Genomic DNA, 22002 nt, shown 5'->3' on the forward strand with positions numbered 1-22002 from the left:
TTTGAGGTGAAGGTTGCATTGCTTTCTACATTTCCAAAACAAGACTCTGTGACTTTTTTTTTTTTGTAAAATTGAGTATTTTGTTAAAAATTGGCTTAAAAGAACAAGTAAAGGTGTTAAATAACCTCAACGGAAGGTCAAATTTTGTGAAATGAAATACTGACATTGCTCCAACTGGTTATAACATGAATCCTATGCTTGCTACCCTGCACTGCAACAGGGAGCTGTTGAGCTGGGGAGACATGGGGGTTGGAGTTGGTTGTGTGTCAGGGACATGTGTGCCGCCAGCAAAGGATTTCTGCAGAGGAGCCTTCAGGTTCATTTCAAAAGAGTACTGGGCATAGCGTTTATCATTCTTCTTCATCTCCTGAGTTTGTCGTACATCATTGTAATCCCCAAAGAGAAAACTCAGTGAAACATCACCGCTTTCCTCTTCTCTCTCTGTGTCTCTGTCTGCTGCCTGAGGCAGATCCTCAGAGGTGCCGTTACAACCTGTGGTTCTGACTCTCCTCTTTCTTTTCACACTTGGCTCCTGTACGAGCACTTAGTTTTTTAAGGAAGCAGTTTTTGTCTTCTTTCCTCTACTCAGGTCATCTATAATTTTATAATCTTCTTTGGCACGTTGCTCACTGCCAATCTGTGGTATCTTCCTGTTCCTGGGTATCTCTCCCACGCCCCTCAGCAGTGGCATGCAACCACCACATCCTGCTCCATCAAAGAAACCATGCAATTCTGATCTTTGTCACACAGCTAAACCATCTCTCCTTGTAATCCTGGAATAGTCATGTCTTCCAGCAGTGTCTCAATTGCATCCCCTAATCTCACACTCCCGTCCATGTGAGAAAGGGATTTTCTGCTTAAAAAAATGGAGAACTAGCAACGGTGAAATTTTCTCACACCAGCAGCTCTGTGAAGCACCCTAATGCAGCCGTGCAGATTCCCTTACCTTTTTCCCTCCCCACATCACCATTATCTCTGTCTTTGGTTCTCCCCACATAGGGGCTGAAGTCCCTCAGTTTTCATAGCCCTGTGCTGTCCTAGCCTTGAAATACTTACTTTGCATTACCCTATCCCTCAGCCCTGCCTAATTCCCCCAAAACAGTGTCAAGGGCCTCTCTGGAGCAGAGAAAAATTTAACATGTTGGCACTGTATTACATAATTCACAAAAGAAACCACAAACATACTCGCTGCCTACAGCAGGACTGTCAGCAACATAACCTGGGATTTAAGCAATCTGTATGCAGTTTGATCTGTTTAAGCTCTGTCCCTGAAGATCAGATTAGATATCTCTCCTTCTCTGTTCCTGTTCTGTGAGCACTTGTCTCAGCAGATTAATACAAATGAGCTTTTCTAGGCTTTCCTAGCAAGTAAATAGGAATAAACTACCACGTCCTTCAAAATCCACAGACCCGGGCTATGTTTTGTAGTGGATTATGCAACTGGGCAAATTGGAGATAAATTGCACAAGGCAATTCTGGCAGAACCGGTTGGAAACCAGCTGAGGCTCTTTGTTTTTCATGTCATTACGCTGAAAGGTCTTAGGCAGGGCAACAGATGATGCCCTTTTCTCCTTCCACTCGCTCCCACCAAGGTGTAGCGCATGAAGCAAAGGCAGTTTTCTTATTCTACTATTCCACTACAGTCCAGGTTGCTACCACAGGAGCCCTTTTTATGTGCCACAGCAGCTTCCTCTGATAAGCCATGGCACTAAGACTCACCAGCCCATTTCCAACAAACTTGCCAACAGTCACCACACCAGACAATAGGGTGGCCTAGTCAGGGTTCATTTCAGCATTTGCAAGAGAAAGGCAAGTTAGTCAGTAGAGCCCCTTTTCCTTGGTGAGAAGAGCCAGCATTCACCCATCCTGAGGAGTACTGGGTAGGAGGTAAACACTTTGTTGCTTTTTTTGGTTGTGTAGTACAAAACAACTATTAAAAATGTTTTAAGATGTATATGGGATGGGCTAGTACCCAGTACGTTTCACTGAGGCAGGGTGCCAGGGCATATTATGTAAAGTGTTGAACTTTACATGTTAAATTCGATATAGAACAGTCAGTTTCCACTCCTCCTTTCTGGCAATAGGCCCAGTCTCGTGCACTTCCATATAAACTGGGCCCCTCATAGCAGACTAGCTGCCCAAGGTATCAGCAAGACTCAGAAACTGCAGTGGTCCTGTTGATGATGGCAGTTCTCTTCTCAGGAATCAAGGGTATGCTCTTCTTCTTGTTCCTCCCATGCTTTTGTTCTTGTCAGCCTGCACCTCCACTGCTGCGTTTCTCCATCTTCCTGGATCCTTCAAACATGGTCTACCTCTGCTGGGACCATGACGAACAGGAGCTGATGACGTTAGAGTTGCAGGTCCGTACAACTGGCTGGGTGGCATTTGGATTCAGCCCTCACGGAGAGTTGCCTGGATCTGACATTGTGATAGGATGTGTCTTCCCAAATGGCAGCATCTACTTCTCCGTAAGTTGAAAAGACTTCCTCTGCATCCCCCTTTGACAAGGGTCATGCTCCAAGTATATTGGTTTGAAAGCATATGGGCTCAACTGGCTAAAGATAGATGTCCGAGGCCATTTGAGATCCTTAGTTGGCATGGCCTCTGGCTGACAGTCCAGAAGAGCCCAGGTCTTCTGCAGGTCCTGTGTCATGCCTGCTAGCCCCATGCAGCTACCTGAGATACCCTATGGTATCCCAGCTGGCACTAGATGATGTTTAGGCAAATAAGCCGATCCCATCTGCAAGTGAAAACCACAACTAGAATTAATTAGATATGACTGAAGCAATCACCCGCCATGAAGCTAGAAGAGGCCGCTGGGAGTGTAACTTCCGATTCACCCAAACCAGACGTCAGTTCAGACAGGAGTCAGATGTGAAACTCCCATGTTTTCCCTCACTGAAGCTCTTCAAAGGTTAATTTACTTCTTTTCCTCTGTAGTAAGCGGAGACATGTGTTCACCTCCAAAGGTTGCTTCTTCCTGATGATCTTAAATGTCTCCCTTAGGGATAGGATAGGACATACTTGGGACTTGCTGTTTTTTCCATTGTCTGTAAAGGCAACCTCTAATGACAGATGCCTGATGTTAAAACAACTGGAGTTTAGAGGAACAAAATGCCACTGAGGGTGCTAAATAAAAAAACTAAGGTCTTGTTTTATTTTATTTTGTTTTAATTGTGAAAGAGAAACAGGCAGTTTAATGTTATCCAGATACAGAAAGAAAAAGAGTTTACACCAATGAAGTGTTTACCAGTCACAGTGGTTTTATCTTGTTCAGCTGTTTTCAGTTCCCCTTTCACAGAACAGTAAAATGTGTTTTGCATGAAATATGTCTTGGTGCTTGTCTAAAATGGGTGAACTTTCGAGGGGGTGAGGTAGCTAGCCTTACTTGTGGTCGTTGGTTGCAAAACCATTCTTGTAACACCCAGTTTTGAAATCTTTTTATGACTGTGACACAGGCAGGAAATTTTTGGCTGTAAATGACTACAGGGAAAAAAATGATAAATTTAGAAGAAACACTTGTTCTTTATTTTTTAATAATGATTTTTTTAAAGTGATTTTGGGTAAAACCAAAGCATTTAATTTCTCCTAAAAGAACATCCTGAAAGGAAAAATTGAAGTGTTTGGTTTCAAAAATCTTAAATATTTCATTATTTTCAGAGAGATATTTAACATTTTCAATGTTTTTCTGCATTGGTAGATGAAACTCTCTGTTTATATTAGAAAACAATTTTGGTCCCACAAAAGTTTTAAGTTTTTTCAACTCTTTTACATGTCAGAAAATATCTCCCAATTATTTAGGTCTGGAGACATTCCAGTAAGCAAGCACATTAATGACTACAAAAATCCACATTTGCTCAGTAGGCTGTAAAGCACATCCACTGAACCTGTGGAAGAGACAGTTTGAAGAAAAAATATGCTAGTTACTGTAAATGGAGTTTAAGTGGGGTTTTCCATTTGCATTCTTCCTTCTAACCTTCTCTGTCTTGCATCCTTGGTTTTTGTTTCAGTTTTCCTCTTTACTACAACCATAACAAAGTCATTATCCGAGTAATGTCCAACGGGTGAAAAACTAGCCAAAAAGGCTTGTTTTCACAAAGGCAGGGGTTTTTATCAGTTGTTTACTGCTTTCCTCTTTCATAAGGTATATTTAATGTTAAATTTTTTATTTATTTCAAAGTAGCTCATTTGCAGACTACTTGTCTTTGAGTTTGGATCTTTTAATGAGAGTGCAACAGGTATTTCAAAACACTAGGAAAATGTAAGCTATATTTTCAAACTATGATGTGTCCCTATGTAAACTGAGCATTTGGGTTAGAGGAAAATTGCTTAGAGTATTCTGAAAGTCCAAATCCATAGATAAATTCAAGAAGAAGAAAGAATATTAGAGGAGATACTGGGAAATCTGGCAAAAGCTGTAAGCAGGTTTTGAAATAATCACTTAAAGGAACAGAAATGGGAGGAAAAAATACCAGAAAGAGTTTCACATAAAAATATTCTTTCTTGACCAGACTGTTGTCTGGTAAAATTTTTCTTTTTTATCTCCCCAAAGTTGAGTACTGTAGCAAAACTTTTCAATGTAGCACTTAACAGCTGTATATTAGGGAGACATTTGCTTTGTTATGTTTCAGGTTTCTCTTGGAGAGATTTTCATCCTGTCTGCAGCCACTGCCTTCTCATTTCTGGTCATCTGAACTCCTTTGCCACAAAAATATGATGCGATCTCAGTCAGTCTTCCCTTTCTGCAGCTGTGTGTACAGTCCCACCTTTTCACCTCATATTTTCAGAGCAGCAGTTATTGTGGCCCATTTTGTTCCCAGTGAGATTTCTATAGGAACTAGACATTTAGATGCTTTTCAAACTCTGCCTCATGTTTCTGTGCCTTTTTACCAAGTAACAAATGCATTTGATGATCTCAGTCATGCAGTATTTGTCTTTTTCACTATGTCTATGCTGCTAAAGTCATTGGTTAGCTTGTAGTTCCTAGGAGAGCTTAGCTTTGCATTCACAACCAGGCCCAGGTTCCAGGCGGTATAGAAAACCTAAGAGTTAAAGTGGAAGCTTTGGTATGCCTAAAATATTTTACTTTTGAACTACCTCTGCTAATTTTACTTCCCACCCTGTGTGGTTGAGCCAGATGCACTAAGATGTCCCAGCGTGCAGCAGGTCACTCGCTCGGAAAGCAGGGCAGGTCCTCCAGTTTCCATCCTATCCAGGCCATCCTCTGGGCGATGGGACCCAGGGGCTGCTCTTTCCTTGAGCAGGTGGATATAGCAAGGACTGGATGCTAGTTCTCTTCCATTGGTTTGTGGAAATCAGCAGTGAAAGCAGAGGAGCTTTTTGGAGAATGACATGCTTTGGTAATTGCTGAGGTCCCACCAGTGGAACTTGGAAACATGACTTCTTGGAGCGTAGGAAGCTCTTGTCTTCTCTCTCTTGCTTTGACCACTGTTCCTTTTCCAGGATTGTCACGTGGTAGATGAGGCAACCCTTGAGGAAGATGGGAGCCAGGACTACCAACTGCTGTCAGTGACAGAGAATGAGACCTCCACCACCGTGCTGTTCAAACGCCACCGAAGGACGTGTGACCCCAATGACCGGGATATCACAGTAAGGAAGGGGGTAGCTCAAGCAACATCCCAAACAAACCTGCTCTCGCGTCCCACTGCATTCCCAGATCCCCCAGATCAGATCTGAGAATGACAGGTTTTTCTCACAACAGTACAATAACAGGAATATAAAGAAATACATGGAACCATATGGCCACATTTATAATGCCCATTTCGAGGGCACTATTTTGATGTCATTGGTGGTTTTTTTATAATGTTTTCCATCAAAGAATTGGGAAGATATAAATCTCAACATTTTCTTAAGCTTGAGCACAGCTCTTGAAAATCCTGCTCATTTCTCTGTCCGTCTTTTGTTTGCCAGACACAAAAAACCAGTCTAGTGTGGGAGATAAAATTTTTGCTTGCTTAATATAAGGCAGTGTTTTGGTAAGAATTGTGTTTAGCAAGTTCAGAAAGTTTTTATAATCTCAGTCCTTCTCTCTTGGAAGAGAGAAGGTATTGGTATTGACTGACATTAAAAGTTTAGCCAACCCAAATTGGTATTTTAAGTCAGAGATTTTTCAAAAATATGCTTTGCCAAGGTTCACAAGTATATGAATGCACACAATTTCAGAACTCTGCATATATAGACACTGTTTACACAGTTTCATCTTTACTTGAGGGACCTCTGGGTAAATCAGCATTATCCAAGGCTTAGCTCACTCAGAAATGTTTGTCCAGAATTCAGTGTACATTCACCATTTTTCTGCAGTTCAAATACATGTGCAAATGACTGGCTAGATGTCTTTGTAGTCACAAACCTTAATGACCTTTACTAATTGAAAGAGATATAATCCCATTCTGAATGGGAAGAACCTACAGACTTCCATGGCTGCTGCCGTCTTACATGATGGGGCAGGTCCAGGCGGATCATTGACCGCATTCGTGCTCAACAGTAGCTGCTGATGGGGAATCAAGGGACTACAGTTTTGTCAGCTTTTTGTGTAAGTCCCTTAGTAATTCTTTGTAAAAATTGCCCAAAGTGCATTAACAGTATATACAAATAAATGAACTGCATCTGCTTGCTCCAGAAAATGCAAAGATCTGAAAATCTGATCTTTAGCACCATTGTACAGCTCCCACAGCTAGAACAGTATCCAGACACTCAGTATCTGAACGTTTAAAACCAAAAAGTGATGCGAGTTCTAAAATCTTTATCGAATCCCTCACAGTCTTTTTTTCAGCTTTCTTTCATTTCACATACCAGCACTTTAAATCCATGCATGCTTTAATAATGCGTGTGAAATCACAGTGAGTACAGTTTTCCTCGTGTCTTTTCCAGCCAGCACTCTCTCTTTGGGAAAAAAACATTATGTCTCTGTCTGGACAAGACAAACCTTGTGTGTTACACTGCTTACTTTCTGTTGTGTGTTCTGACATGTTGTCTTGAGTGTCTGGGTGTGTACCAAATATGCACAGTTATGTTATTTTAGGTGACTTCTAATTGCACATGGTTAGTATGTGGATTGAGTTTTAATATGTGTGCAGTGGTGTCAGTCATGTGATGTAGGGTGAATACACATGTGTGTGGTTGATGGGAAGGAATGAAGGAAATTTTCCAGTGAAACACTCCCATTACAGATGGACACAGCACGCCTCGTTACTGCATTTGGCACTGATGACACAGTCCAATTCTTTGAAGGCCAAAGATTTTTCCAAATCTCTTTTCTTGATCAGGTACAGAGGCCCATCTGACTTAACTGACCCCAAAATATTCTTCACGTATGACCTGAGGCTGGACAATGTAAGTATTGGACAAGAACTTTACTTGGCATGTAAAAAATTTCGCCGCCTTCTGCCTTTCTTTGCAAAGTTGATCATGCCCATGCTGGAAGTTTGGATTGCACAAGTCAAAAGATGGACATGTCTGATCTTGGAAACATGCAATTAGAGCTGGCAAGAGTGGGAATGAAGTGGGAATGGAAGGCTTGATGTGTGGAGGGTAAAGGGCTAATTTGTTAGGAAAATGCTGTAAGGTGTTGCCTGTTCCCTTGACTATAGAGTTCCCCTGACTAGAGCCAAACACAGACTGAATTGCAATATAATTATTAACTTAGGCATATACGTATACAGGTCTATTGTCCCATCCATATAGACCCGTATAAAAATATCTATAATATACTGAAGATATTTACTGCTTCCCATCTTAGTTTCATAGGAACTACACAACATCACAGAGAAAAGAAATGACGGGTATACATTTAAATGCTCTGAGACAATTCTGGCTAAGAGCTCAGAAAATGCAATACATACTACTGCGTGCACTGCCTCCAGTATTAACTTATGCAGCATCCCAGTGTCAGATATAAGGATTTACCAGCAAAGCTGGAGCCCCCCATTGGCGTCGCCTCATGGTACATGTGCCATCCTTGTCAAATGGCGTTCAAAAGTGTCAACTCAGTGTGGTATTGCATTAACACCTTCCTTCTTTAAACAGCATCATCCCACACAGTCAGCACTCACTCAAGACGCAGCAGAATCTGCTGATCAGCGTGGGCAATATTCCATAGTAAAGAGGGGCACTATTTTTATGTAAAGATTTGTGGGATTAGTGCTATCATGTGTTGTGCTTGTGACTCCAGAAAACCAGCAATTAAAACTGTTGATTGAACTGGATGGATGTTTACCATGCTCGGTTCATGTTACAAAAGGCAAATTAGTAATGCAATTCCCTTTTGGGAAAAAAAACAGAAAAAATCTGAAAGAAAAAGAATTTAAGACCTGCTGGAGCTGACAAATGTGTTTGCCCTTCACCAGAATACAGTTTCCTCTTCTTGACCCTTTAATCCTCTCACTTATTGTAACCAAAACCCAAGCAGTTTCTTGCTGAATGCATCATCCTTCCTGCTCCCTCCAGTTCTGGGTCTCATTCTCCTTGCATTGCCTCCCTTTGGCTTCTCCAGTTCCCTGTGCACATTAGTGAGTTGCCAGGAGAACCTTCAGGTGACTCCTGCGTGTTTCTTTTCCAGTTTGCTGTTCCAGTAGAAGAAACCATGTATGCCTGTACCTTTATCCCACTGCCCGTGGTCAAGCAGAAACACCATATCTACAAGGTAAACTTGCACGCTGCCTTACTGGGAAAAACAGGACAGGACAGACTTGCTCCTTCAATCATGTGTACAAATCTGTCTTTTACAGCATTTTAATATAAATTTGGGAGCATTCTGTCTGTCCTTCACTGCCATTAGGATGAGCTGGCTAATTTGTCTGGCTCGTGTGGAGATAAGCTCTGTCTTGTTTCTAGCTTTGGAATTACCTTTGTCTTTATGTACATCACACCTGAAGAAACCTTGCTACAAGTCTAATGTCTCAGTGTAGTGACCTCAGGCCATGTTACCTATTGGTATCTTTGAGAGCAAAGGGATCCTCCAGAATTTTCTATATTGAAGGGACTTTTTGTCCTTGGAGATTGCTAAGAATATTTGTATAAAAGGCAAAACTAATATTTTTGCTGTCCTGTTTTCAAGATTGAATATGCAAAAATGAAGAGAAAAGGAAAGAAACAGGAACTTTCCAAAGCAAGCCTAGCTTACTTCTCAAATTAAGATGACTGTGCTTCAAGGTCAAGCAACCCTTCTTAGTTTTGTGAGTTTTGAATGTTTAAAAACAGATGTTCCGCTGCAACAGCATAAGGCAAAATTTCATAAGAAAGACTTTGCATGGACTGGAAAAAAGCATTTAACAGGTAATTCTACAGAACAAACTCAGGAGTTTTAGTCAGTTCTTGTAACATCAGGATTCTGACGCCTGATCTCATCAGTGCTGGTAAAAAGTTCAGTGATTAATGAACAGATACAAGTTATTTGCGGGGTTTATTTTAAACTATCTTGATTATAGTACTTTTGGTACAACTGAGGGAGCAGTGAATTATAGTGAACCTGAGATCAAGGTCCCTTATTTTGCTTTGCAGGCAAGAAAATGGTGTATGAGGTAAACTATTTACATTTCTAATCAGGAACCACACTGCCCAGCATAACAGGTCAAATAGACAGCCCTGTGATTCTGATTAAGGGGAGGTCCTTTAAAGGAAGATGCAAATCCTTTCTGCAAAAATGGACTCTGCTGGGTGCATACCAAAATGAGTAGATAAACCATCATCCAGTTTACCATCCATTTTGCGAATCAGATTCTATCTGTTTACCTGAGATATGGTTAACTGCTCTTTCTGGTTGCCTGGGAAAGAAATATTTTAGGGTTGACTAACTTTTTTGACTCTTTCTCTTGGTTACAGTTCGAACCTGTAATAACACCCCACAACATAACCTTGGTTCATTATATTCTTGTTTATGCCTGTGGCAACGCCAGCGTGTTACCCAGTGGCATAGATGATTGCTATGGAGCCAATCCAGATTTTGCCCTGTGCTCTCAGGTGCTTGCGGGCTGGGCTGTTGGAGGGGAGGGGAGTCTGCAGGGCCCATTCCCTTCCCCACTTCTTGTTATGAACAGTAGTACCCTTGTTGGCAGCTTGTCCAGTAAGACCCCACAGTCCTGCAGGGCCAACCAGACTGGGGAAGTTTCCTCATACTGTCCCCACTCAACTACTACTTCTGCTGCATCTGGTGATGCTGGCGATTTCTACGTAGTTGTCAAAACTCTGCGTACGTGTGTATCTTATTATCATATCTGCATTAAACAAGTATCACGTCACACACTAAGGCTTTCATTCTAACCTTTTAATAACATTGCCATTAATTTCACAAAATTCTCCTCATGCTAGTCTTGCATAACAGGTAGAAGGGTACCTACTTTCTGTTTTTTTTCCTACTGGCTCTGCCTCTTTTTCAGCAGAGTAAAATTCAAAGTTCAGTGAAATTGGTCATTCTGACTGAGTGGCCTAGTTAGAAGTCAGTGCTGCACAAATTTTAGCATCTATCTTGTGCCCTTCAGATCAAAATGTATTTTGTATTTCTATAGTATGCACGTACCTGGGGACGGAGAGAGAAAGGAGGTAAGTTTTAGACAAAACCCTTATAAGAGTTTTATTCAGATTTTATGTTATGCAGTGCCAATACTGATATGAAATGTGCTGCAAGAGCGTACACATACTATAACCATTTCCTATTAAATATAGTATAAAAATAAAAATGAAACCAATCAAAAAGATAAATGAAAAATAAATTTTGAAAATTCTTCCTTGTTACAATTCAGAAGGAAAAGAAATGGAACTGGCAGGATTTCCCACAACATTTTGATTCCTAACAATGTCTAAGCAAATATTCAGAGACGCAAGAAAATAAAAACTTTCTTTTTGTAAGTTATCAATCAAGAAACACCAAAGAAGAGTTAAAAACTAACTACTTCATATAAGTTTATTCCTCCTCTTCCTCTTTCCACAAGTCTTATCAATTTCCAGATGAAGCTGTGGTTTCCATAGGGACACCTTGGGACCCTCAGTACGTCTGACTAGAAATCCATTACAGCAATTTTGACTTGTTACCAGGTGAGTAATGCTGGGCAGTTGTCTGACAAAGAACAGCCTCAGGATGGAGGCCTCAGACCTCACCTACAAGCCTTTTAGAAACCAGCTTCTGCATGAAACGCTTCCATATATTGCTCAGTACAACTTTCAGGACAGTAAGAAGAGACTGGACTAGGCCTCCATTCAGGAAGAACTTTAACTTTAGAAACATAGACAGTTATATCTGCTTAGATTAGACACATCTTACTATCGAAAAAGCTGAGCACATCTTCCTGCTATGATACTAGCGGGAGTGTTAGGGAAAATGTCAGGGAAATGTGGGCATCATGGGAAAAAGGAGCAGGGTGGGAAGGGACAGAGTGGCTGTGGAGGAATAGGTGTACCAAGGGTCAGGATGAAGTCCTGAGAGCCTAATAAGACCACCTCAGGCTTCTACTGTGACCCTATTGCAGGTGATGAAGAATTGCCACCACGGTATTTGCTATCATTTTACAGAAGGGGAAACAAAAGCACGGAGTGATTTTATGGGAATCATCTGAGACTATGAGCAGGGCTGGATCCAGATGAATCTTCACTATGAGTGAAGGTCTGTGCAGCCATGCACCTTGCACGACTGCGAGGCTGTACATTCCAGTGGACCATAGCACTGGGGGTAGGGTGGGGGGCTTAGGCCCTCCTGTTAATCTGTGCCTGCTCCCAGCCTGTGACTGGGAAAGGGACACGCTATGTGCTGTTGCTTCAGGCCCCACTTCCGATGTTTCCAGAGTCATTGCTGAAGGAATGGTCATTTTTCTTTTACAGGCTTGATCAACAGCTCAGAATCTACTATACTCCGGAGCTACGGAAGTATGATGTGGGGGTTCTGCAAACAGGCATCTTCACTTTCCCAGTGCATTTCATTCCTCCCGGGGCAGAATCCTACAGATCTTATGGCCTTTGCAATTCCAGCCAGTTTGATGAAGTGAGTGTGGGGAAAGCTATATGAAATCCTTCTTGATCTTTCTCACTTTGGGTTTTCATCTTGCTCTAGATTTGTCCAAAAGCTGTTTGGTGCAGGGTGCTATCTTAACCTCCATTTTTGCATGTTGCAAAATAAGTATCCTTTCCAATAATACTGCTCAGCAGATACCCAAGATTTGGCCCAAGAGCATAAGCAGAGCTGTGTAAGCATGTCAGAACCGTGGCTCGAATACCCATTCACCCCATCTAAGTGAAAGAGAAACAAAACCCAAAGGACGTAGTGACTTCCCAAGAGCCCTGAGGGGGTCCGCTCCACCACATGCAGGAGGCCTTTGTCCTACCATAGGTGTGTGGTACTGGTGCAGGAAGGCAGCTACTAGGCTGGAAGGATGTGGTGGTCTCTCTCAGGTCAAGAAGGTACCTCCAGAGTGGAGATCTAACATCCTTCAAAACACAGCCAAGAGGCTGCTAACAATAATCAGCTCTGGTGGACTGTGGGATCCAGGGGGATTCACAGGTCCCTCCAGGATGGCTAGATGTGAGGTTGCCACTTTCCCCTTTCCCAGACCCAGCTGGTGCTGAGGCTGGGGGCAAACTCCAAAGATACAGACACCCCGTACCCCACCCAAACACACACACCCAGAGAGCAGACTCAGCTGGCCACAAACAGATCAACACGGACAGGAGGACCGTACCTTTACAGGCACCACGAACAACACCCACACGAGCATGGAGAACAAAAATGATCCAGTCCTCCTCCTCCTCTCTGGCTAATCAGGCTTAAAGTTCACTAGAGGAACATCACCATACACTCACTCACTCGAGCTCCTGTATGTGATCACATTGAGGGGGTCTCTCCGATTTCTGGTCCAGACCATAAGTCCTTTCAAGCATCTGTGCCCTGGACCTTGGGTCTTTCCAGCTTGAAGCTGCCTAGTGGAGGATCCCACCCCAAAACCACAGGCACACATATATACACAGTATAGAGATCACACTCATCCAGAAAATAGATAGGAACAGAGTTTAATAAGATAGTCTAGATTGGAGCGGTCAGGTGCTAGGTTTGGTCAGACAAACATACTGACCAGCAGTCTGCTTAAGTACAACTGGAATCTCCACGTCTTCTCTCCATTTCCCATGTTTGTTTCTCTCTTTCCCTAACTTTGACCTCTTCCCTAAGTGTCCGATAATAAATTTTGCACAGTCCCACAATCCACTTAGAATATCCCATAAATTTTACACAGTCCCACAATCCCCCATGAACAACCCATAGGTTTGCTCCCTCTTATGAGACCTGTAGTAATCTTGTTTTCCTTCTTTTCACCAGTTTTCAAAGATTTTCTTTGAACCTTTTAAGGTTTACATTTTGATGGTTCTTTTAATGGTCCATTGATCAGTGTCATACACTTTCTCCTTTTATTCTTTCTATTATCTGCTCTTTCTTAGAGTTCATGTATCTGCATGTTTAACTTATTACCTCTCCTATATCTTGCCTTTGCTTTTTACATAGCTGATAGCAAGATATGCTTACAGTACCCAGCATGAGATATCACTCAGACAACTATGCCAGAGTACCTAAAGCCAGAAGAGCAATTTTCAGAAAGGCTCACCAGAGCCTTATGACCTACATAAGGAAATGGTCTTAAACCTCCTTAAAAAAAAAAAAATTAAGCTGACATTTATATGAGTTCCATCAAGCTTTTGACTTGATGGACAGGCCTAAAACATAGTGTTATGCTCTGACTGCCAGGCTCTGACCTACTTCATTTTGAACTGCAGATGAATGGGATGTTGGTTCCAGATTTGCATGTATTTGCCTACTTGCTTCACACCCACCTGTCTGGCAGAGGAGTGAAAGCTGCTCAATACCGGTAAGAGAAGGAAACTCACAGTATTGCTGCCCATGCCACAGGATCGGTCCCTGCCTCTTGGCTAGAGTAGATGAGAATGATGTTCCCAGGTTAGTCTCCATCCGTCTGCCAGTGCAGGAGACTCTGCAGTGTCTGAATTGTAGTACAGAGAACCAGCTCTTAGGGAAAGAAGGATCAGCTCAGGAGAAAGTAAGAGACCGCGACTGTGCTTCCTGTTAAATAAAACAGGTCTAAGCAGTGAGATCAAGCACTGGACTGCTGCTCATCCCCACTAGTCACCTGCTAGACGGTACCCTTGCATAGCTTGGTCCTGCCGCCCAGACTTACCCGAGGCTACACAGGCACAGCTCTGGGGATTGCATGTACCAGTTCCCATGGGCTGCATGGGCAAAACTACACTGGGTTTGCTTTCCTCCACCATCCTCCCCCAGTAAAAACTTCAGCACCCCCATGCGCTCTCTGATCACACCCCAGTCCGTGAAGCATGTATTCTCAGTTTCAAGCTATGAAAATAGCCAGTCATGGTCTGCAGCATAGCATTTGAACACTACTTCAGCCACTTGGAATTTGAAAACAAAACAAATCCCAGAACTAAAAATTAATTGTGCTTTAGGCCAATGAGGTATCACAGAGGTCTAAGTGCTTGGTAGTATAGGTATAATGCCTATCTCCTCCTTAGGTTTCTAATTTCAGAATAACCCAACATGAGCCAAGCATCATGCTGCAGACAGTTATAGGGAGGCAGACACCTAGTCCGTGCCAGCGAGCCAGAGAACAAGCCACTATCCTATGGTATTTAGCAATATGGGTGCAGCCCAAGATGTCACAGCGACACTCTAATCTTGGAGTGCTCACTGTGACACCTTCAAGATCAAGTTCCCTGCCTGTCTACATGGCATAGCTGGTGCACACTCTGGGGTGTGATCTGCGTTCCATCAAGAATGGCAAGGGGAAACTTTGGCATTGCCAGGTCCTTAGATGGCTGTGCTCTCACACCAAATCCCTAGACCCCTGCACTGTCTCACATACTGCCTCACATGCTGATTCACTCTGCAGAAACTCCACACATACTGAGTTGATCACGTAGGTATGCAGGGAACCTGAACTGCACTGTAGGCAAGCTGTGGAAGACAGGAGAGTGCCTGCCCCCTAACCCCCAACCAGTACAAAGCTGAGTTATGAGCAGGGCAGGTGTTGTCTTGTTTGGCTTCTAAGCACACATATGAAATATCATTCAGCAGAATCTAGGTTGTTCCAAAATGGCACATCTGCCCTTGAAGATGGCCTTCCTCAGTTATCCTTAAACACCAATGGCACCCTACAATCAAACATGGTTTAAACACCCTGGCCCTGCGCCTCTCTACCCGCTCCTCAGCATGTCAAGGAATGGGCAGAGTGACTAGAAGCTCTGTCAAAGGCAACCTCAAAAAAGTGGGACTAACAATTGTCTGATGGGTATTTTCCCCTCTCTGGCCAGTAGTATCTGCAGAATGCTCACCTACCAACCTCTGCAACCTAACTGTGACATGGCAGAAGCAGGGGAAAAATTTTTATGAACCTTGGGAAACGAACTTGATCTGCTCTGACTAGGCTAAATAAATGGGGATTTTGTAACTTGAAAGGTGCATTATGAATATGTCTGCTCCCCAATTATGCCTGTCTCTGTCTCTCAGGAGCAGCACGTTAGAGCTGGCAAACGTGGTTGTCTCTTGGAAAAGGAGCAAAGTAGACATCAATAAAACCTATTGGCTTCAAAGCCATCCCTCAGTTTCAGTGCTAGTGATCTCCAGCCCAAACTGGCCTGACACTTGGATTGCTATGCTAGACAGCAAGAGAAGAGGAGTAAGTCTCCCTCCATCTTACTAGCTAGCATCTTCCAAGCGTGTGCTCCAAGTAGCAAGGAGTGATATAACCAGGAGAGTTTTCCCTAGGCTTCAGAAGAAAATGGAAGCTTCTGTCTCTTTGCTAGGAATCACTTGAGGTCAGCCTAGAGAGGACTAAGGCAACAGTTCAATTTACTTAGGATGAGCATATATCTAAGAAAGGACCTTTACAGACTTTACCATGCTAGGACCATGTCCTGAAGCCATCTCAAGCCCAGGCTCCAGAGCAGAAAGTCAAGTGTTTGAAACACCTTCTGAACAGAGATGATTCAAGCACAGTGAGCAGTTGGGGGGACTATTTTTTTCTGGGTTTTCCCCTGTAACACGTAGGATAACTATGTTGTTCTTAGTCACTTGTCCAATTAGTGGAGGTCCCAGACTCTTTGGAGCTTGACCTTGGCAGAATATAGCAGATTGTAATCTTTGATAGTGATTTAAGGGGCAGGCCTGTCTCCTTTTTAGGTGTTAATTCCAGAATATCCTAGCATAGGCCAAAAGTCACACAGAGCCAGTACGAGTGACTTAGCCAGAGCTATTTTGTTCCAGACAATAGCAATAGTTTTTGGCTCCTGCTCTTTATGCAAGTTGCACAGTATACATAAACCGTGTGTCGTGTGACAGAGCATCTTCTTTCTTGACTTGAGCTTTTGTGAAGCCTGGCCTCTAAGCCAGCTTCCTCCCTCCTGAACCCATTTTGCTACAAGATGTAACTGGACAGTGGCACGAGCGTACCAGTCCGCATGCTCAGAGCTGCCAGCAGTCACAAGGAGGACCTACAACAAGCAAGCAGGGTGCGTGAAAGCCGCTGGGACCGCCTGGCCCTGAGCACCACAAGGATTTGTGGGCTGGATGCCTTGATGCACTTTGCAGTGTGCACGGTGGATGTACTTAGCAAGATCTAAGGACCCGTAACATGGATGGAGAAGCAGCGCTCAAGCAGAGCAGAGACCACCTAAGCAGAAATATCACAAAGCATTGTAGAAATAGCAAGGAAGAATTCACATGTGATATTTCTGTATCTGCAAGGGACGTCCTAAACAGCCTGCCAACTCTACTCTGCTAGGGTCAGAGAGTCTTTTTATTTAGGACAGTGTTTTGTAAAATGCAAGTGTTGGAGTTCTTACTTCTGGGATCCCAGACTGTCATCTGAAAGGCGAAAGTTTCAAGGCACAACAATTACTGACATTTAAAAAGTCTATATTTGGACTCCAGACCAAAGAGGGTTGGGTGAAAAATTTCAAGTTTATGTTTGGGACTGACTGTCGCTGAAAATACATTCTGTGAGTTACGGTACAAAAGAGATCAGGCATGATTTCTGGAGGGGATTTTTCTTGGCTCTGTTTATTTCATCCAGGAATCAGTTATTCCACAGCCCTCCCTGGAAACATTATAACTTTCTCCCCTTGTTTGTTTTCCCCAGGAATGGTGAGCAGCTGAGGATCATCTGTGAGGACAATAAGTACGACTTCAGACTGCAGGAGATTTGGGACGTGAAAGAAATCCTCATAATCAAACCAGTACGATCCTCCCCTGGGATGTAGCCATGGGTGGGCAGGCTGGGGAGGTGGCAAGTACCAGAGGTGTCAGAGCACACCGACATATTCTGTCCTTCCTTCCACCTCAGGCTGTGGCTCATTGTTTTCACACAGTTCCCCGGTTCCCCATGTTGCCAGCGGTTGTTTTGCATGCTTTGCCTGTACCGCTCTGATGGTGTGACCTACTGTGTTCCCTAGGGGGATGAGATCCTGGTCAAATGCGATTTTCAGATGCTGGATCGATCAGGGATTAGTTTTGTAAGTTTGTTTTTCTACCTACAAATCTTCCATTGCTTTTAAAATTAGTTTATCACCATTAAAATCTTTTTGGCAGACATCTCTCTTCCCCAAGCAAATACAGTCCTGGTAAAAACTTGTGTCAGACACAATATCATAGACACACTGAGGCATGCCTTGCACGGTTGCTCCATAGCTGGATAGTAGCTCTCCAGCAAGACCCTCCTAATACAGGCTTACGAACAGATCCCAAAGCTATCTTGCATCTAATACCATACAAGCTAACTCTTGTCCAAAATGTCAACTGCCAGTAGCAAAACTTGCGGCTAAGTTGATTTTCAATCATTGAACATTTGGATTTAGTGGACAGGCAGAAGTCAAATACAGGAACTGACATAATCTGGCAGCTGGATCTGATCTGCACTTCTCAAAACATAAAGACATTCTTTTTAGTTCTTCTTATTCAGACCAGACACCAGTTTTGCAGAACTTCACACATAAACAGTTATTGTCATGCTCAAGCTTCCTAACTTATTTTAGAGCATATGCCATGCAGAGGAGTTAATGACGTTATTGCATTTAGAAATGTGCACAAGAAACTGAGAGGTTTTGTGAAACCTAAAGAGGATTACAGAGTTTATATTCACAGAGAGCAACACTGTTTGATTTGGTTGGGCCCATTCCAAAAGTAGGGATCAGCTGAAAAATTCTGCTCTGGATGTCACACTCAGTTATTTCCCTGAATCCCAAAGGTTCAGATTTTGGGATCTTGTAGATTGAAATAAAAATATGGTAGTTTTCCTGAAGGAAAGAATAAGTAGATTTAGGTTATAAAACCACAGAGCAACCTATTTATCAGACTCTTGTGAGGATACTTTGATCCTCTGTTTCTAACTTTCAGAAAAAAAAAAAAATTCCTTTTTTTTTCACCAGACAGGATTTGCATGAGCTGTGAACAAGAGTGCTTTCCTGAGGAGAAATAGTCTCCTCATTGTGTCTCAGCAGACCTCTGAGTCATCCTTGTGTCTTTGCAGCGTGGGCCAAGCACCATGGATGAGATGTGTCTGACATTCCTCTTCTACTACCCTTGTAACAACATCTCCAGTTGTATGGGCTTCCCTGACATACTGTACGTTGCACGTGCACTCAAACAGGAGGCTTCAGAGTGAGTCCTGAGTCAACATGTTTCTGGAAGTAGCATAGCAAAATGTGGCTATAAAGAATGGCAAATGGAAAAGATAATGAAAATGAAATGTTGCTGGTAGGGAAGAAAGAGCCATGTACCTGGACCTGCCAAGTTGAACTCCCTTGTTGCAGGAATCTATCAACTGTGATACTTTAACAATCTCTTCTCCTTTATCTTTTTTCCCCCCTTCCTGTTTTATTTTTCCCCTCCTTCCTTATCTTCTCATCATTTGTCCTCAAGTCCCCATTGCCCCTTACTCTTTCCCCAGTGCAGTGGAAGGAATGATGGCCACGGATTTTGTTGACTGGGACAATGATACTGTCAAAATTGCAGAGAAGGCAGCCAAGGAAGCAGATCAAGTAGTCATGATTAAAACCATTGATGTAAGTCCCCCTTTCTGAGCAATTTGTGGGTGGGGAAATGGACTTGGCTCTGACAGTCCAAGAGTAAAACACAGCTGAGAGATAGAGCCAACACATAACAACTTGGGTAACACAGCTCTTCACAGCTTATCCATGGCTATAGGAACTGAAAGGGATTACCTGAATTATGAAGTCCTGCCTTTTAGGCTGCAGTTGCAAGTAACTGTCCAAGATATATTTTGTCATCACTTAACTTTAAACTAAAAAAGCTGAAAATTCTTCTCCAAAGAGAAAAAAACACTCTTGCGTCTTGGTAATATAACAGTGCCTAGGGGATGATGCCATGGCAGGGCATTTTTGACAGAATGAGCAATAAAATAGTGCTGAAGGTCCCTCAGACAACGAGCATACAAAGGGAGTTACGATGATCCAGAAAATCCACATACATGGAACATAGCTTCCTGGCTCTTACTTATCTGACTGCATTTCAGTGCATCAGTCTGGCACCTACTCATCTTAGAGGTGAACTAGGGAAAACAAATCTCTTAAATTGAGAAAGGATCAAAATTCCATCTTCTTCTCCTCTCTCAGAGAGCTTCTCTGCTGTCAGAGGGGAGACCCATGTCGTGACTTTCTCTGAGATGGCTAGTTACGCATCCAAACAGCAAGAAGACTAAAACACATCCAAAACTTGCAGTGTAACGCCAGTCTTGTGGCTCCCAAGTTAGAAACAGATCATGTAATTTTATTTTTCCCTCTTTCCTTCCATCCCCAGGAACTCCAGAGAAATGAGAGTGGTCTAATCAGAGACATTAGTATTCCAGAGTGGCCTGCCTGTCACAATATTTCTGGACACCTCTCACTGTCATGTTTGGGGGCCACTGCAAACCTCCGTTTGACCGCAGTATGCACTTCTGAGTCACCAACCACCAAAGAAACTGCTATACTTCCTCTTCTTTCTCTCACACAGCTGGTGTTTTCTTGGCTGATCTTGGCCTCCGAGTATGGGAAGTGAGGGGCAGAATACCAAAACGGATCACTGGCCCGTTGAAGAAGTCTCTGTAATTACCACCTGGTAGTGCGGTATTCCAGATCTGATGGCCCTGAACATGAGAGGATACTTACATAATAGAAAATTGTCTCTCTTTGGAAGAAATAGGTTCAACGGGCATTGGCATTTACTTTATTTTCATTAAAAATACTTTCTAGTACAGTTTGTTCTAAATCCGAAAAGCAATGTACTATAATGCAGTAAAGATAGGAATACAGTCATCTTTTCAGTAGCTGCTGCTTAATTATTAAATCCAGAGCTTTCATAGATGGGCCTCTATATGTATTTGCTCACTGGCATTTCAGTAATCATTATCTAGTCTCAAGCTATCTACATACTCCCTGTACTTAGGTCAGTCGGCTCCTTAGTTATTAAATTGATTCTAAAACTAGTCCTGCCATATCCATAAATGACTGCATGGCAGGAAATTTACCTGCTGATTGCCAGGTAATAATGAGGCAATGGCTTGGTGCTTACTGAAAAACAGACCTTATACACTGTCATATAGCAAACCTATGAATTCAAATTTTACAAAAGCTAAATCATTTGCTGTTCTGTTTTCTTATGTTTTCCCCCAATGCATGCATGACAATTAGAAGAGCAAATCTGATGATAGTTATGTTCTTTGTCACCATAACGACTCTTCCAAATTTCAAAATTCATACTGGTACTTTTCAACAAATTCTCTCTCCACATTCCCCAAGGCAGAGTCTCTGCTTATTTTGACAATAATTAGTACACCAGGTAAAGACACCCTCAGACTTTAAAAGCAAGCATCACAAAACAGAGTGATTAGGAGGGTAACTAACCATGCAGAGTGGATTCCTTCCTCATTGGGCTGATGAACATCTATTAGCTAGTAATTATCTTGGCGAAAACTGAAGCATGGACAGAAAAAAAATAAAATTCACCTTGAAGGCAAGCTCATTAAGAGAATCCATGAGATTCTAAGAGAATCATCCAGACACTCAGAGCTGTGTCCCAAAGAATACATACATTACTGAGATCACTATGCTGTGCTTAGTAACATGATCTTAATTCTCACAAAATATTTTCCCCTTCAAATTCCTATGGGAATATATGACATACCTTCTCACTCACAGTGTAGCCAAGTCACAGCAAGGCTGGTAGTACTGAGACATTCATCCTCCCTTGTATTTAATTAGGGCAAAGGGCTTTAGAATAGAATAGAATAGAATAGAATAGTTCCAGTTGGAAGGGACCTACAACAATCACTTAGTCCAACTGCCTGAGCACTTCAGGACTGACCAAAAGTTAAAACATGTTATTAAAAGCATTGTCTAAATGCCTCTTAAACACTGACAGGCTTGGGGCATTGACCACCTCTCTAGGAAACCTGTTCCAGTGTTTGACCACCCTCTCGGTAAAGAAATGCTTCCTGATGTTCAGTGTAAACCTCCCCTGGCGCAGCTTTGAACCATTCCCATGCATCCTCTCACTGGATCCCAGGAAGAAGAGCTCAGCACCTCCCTCTCCACATCCCCTCCTCAGGAAGCTGTAGGGAGTAATGAAGTTGCCCCTCAGCCTCCTTTTCTCCAAACTTCCAGCCCTTTCACCAGCTTTGTTGCCCTCCTCTGGATGCATTCAAGGACCTTCACATCCTTCTTAAATGGTGGAGCCCTGGGCTGGTTGTGGCTGGGATAGAATTAATTTTCTTCATAGTAGCTGGTATGGGGCTATGTTTCGGATTTGTGATGAAAACAGTTTTGATAACACAGAGGTGTTTTCGTTACTGCTGAGCAGGGCTTCCACAGAGCCAAAGGCTTTTCTGCTTCTCACCCCACCCCACCAGCGAGGAGGCTGGGGGGGCACAAGGAGTTGGGAGGGGACACAGCCGGGACAGCTGACCCCAACTGACCCAAGGGATA

At 42.8% G+C, this 22002-nt stretch overlaps 1 protein-coding gene across 1 annotated transcript; it reads left to right on the plus strand.

The window, feature by feature from the left end:
• Positions 1–295: 295 nt before the first annotated feature.
• On the plus strand, positions 296–20380 carry LOC128143449 (putative DBH-like monooxygenase protein 2). The gene is given in 14 exon segments (XM_052790672.1): positions 296–2468; positions 5464–5610; positions 7191–7259; positions 7261–7353; positions 8579–8662; positions 9841–10006; positions 10945–11053; positions 11830–11989; positions 13768–13859; positions 17163–17259; positions 17476–17535; positions 18549–18679; positions 18969–19083; positions 19838–20380. Coding segments are annotated over 14 exon segments (1851 nt in total). The 5' UTR covers positions 296–2180; the 3' UTR covers positions 20078–20380.
• Positions 20381–22002: the final 1622 nt, after the last annotated feature.

The sequence above is a fragment of the Harpia harpyja genome, chromosome 6 (genome assembly GCF_026419915.1).
Source record: "Harpia harpyja isolate bHarHar1 chromosome 6, bHarHar1 primary haplotype, whole genome shotgun sequence".
Lineage (NCBI taxonomy): Eukaryota > Metazoa > Chordata > Aves > Accipitriformes > Accipitridae > Harpia > Harpia harpyja.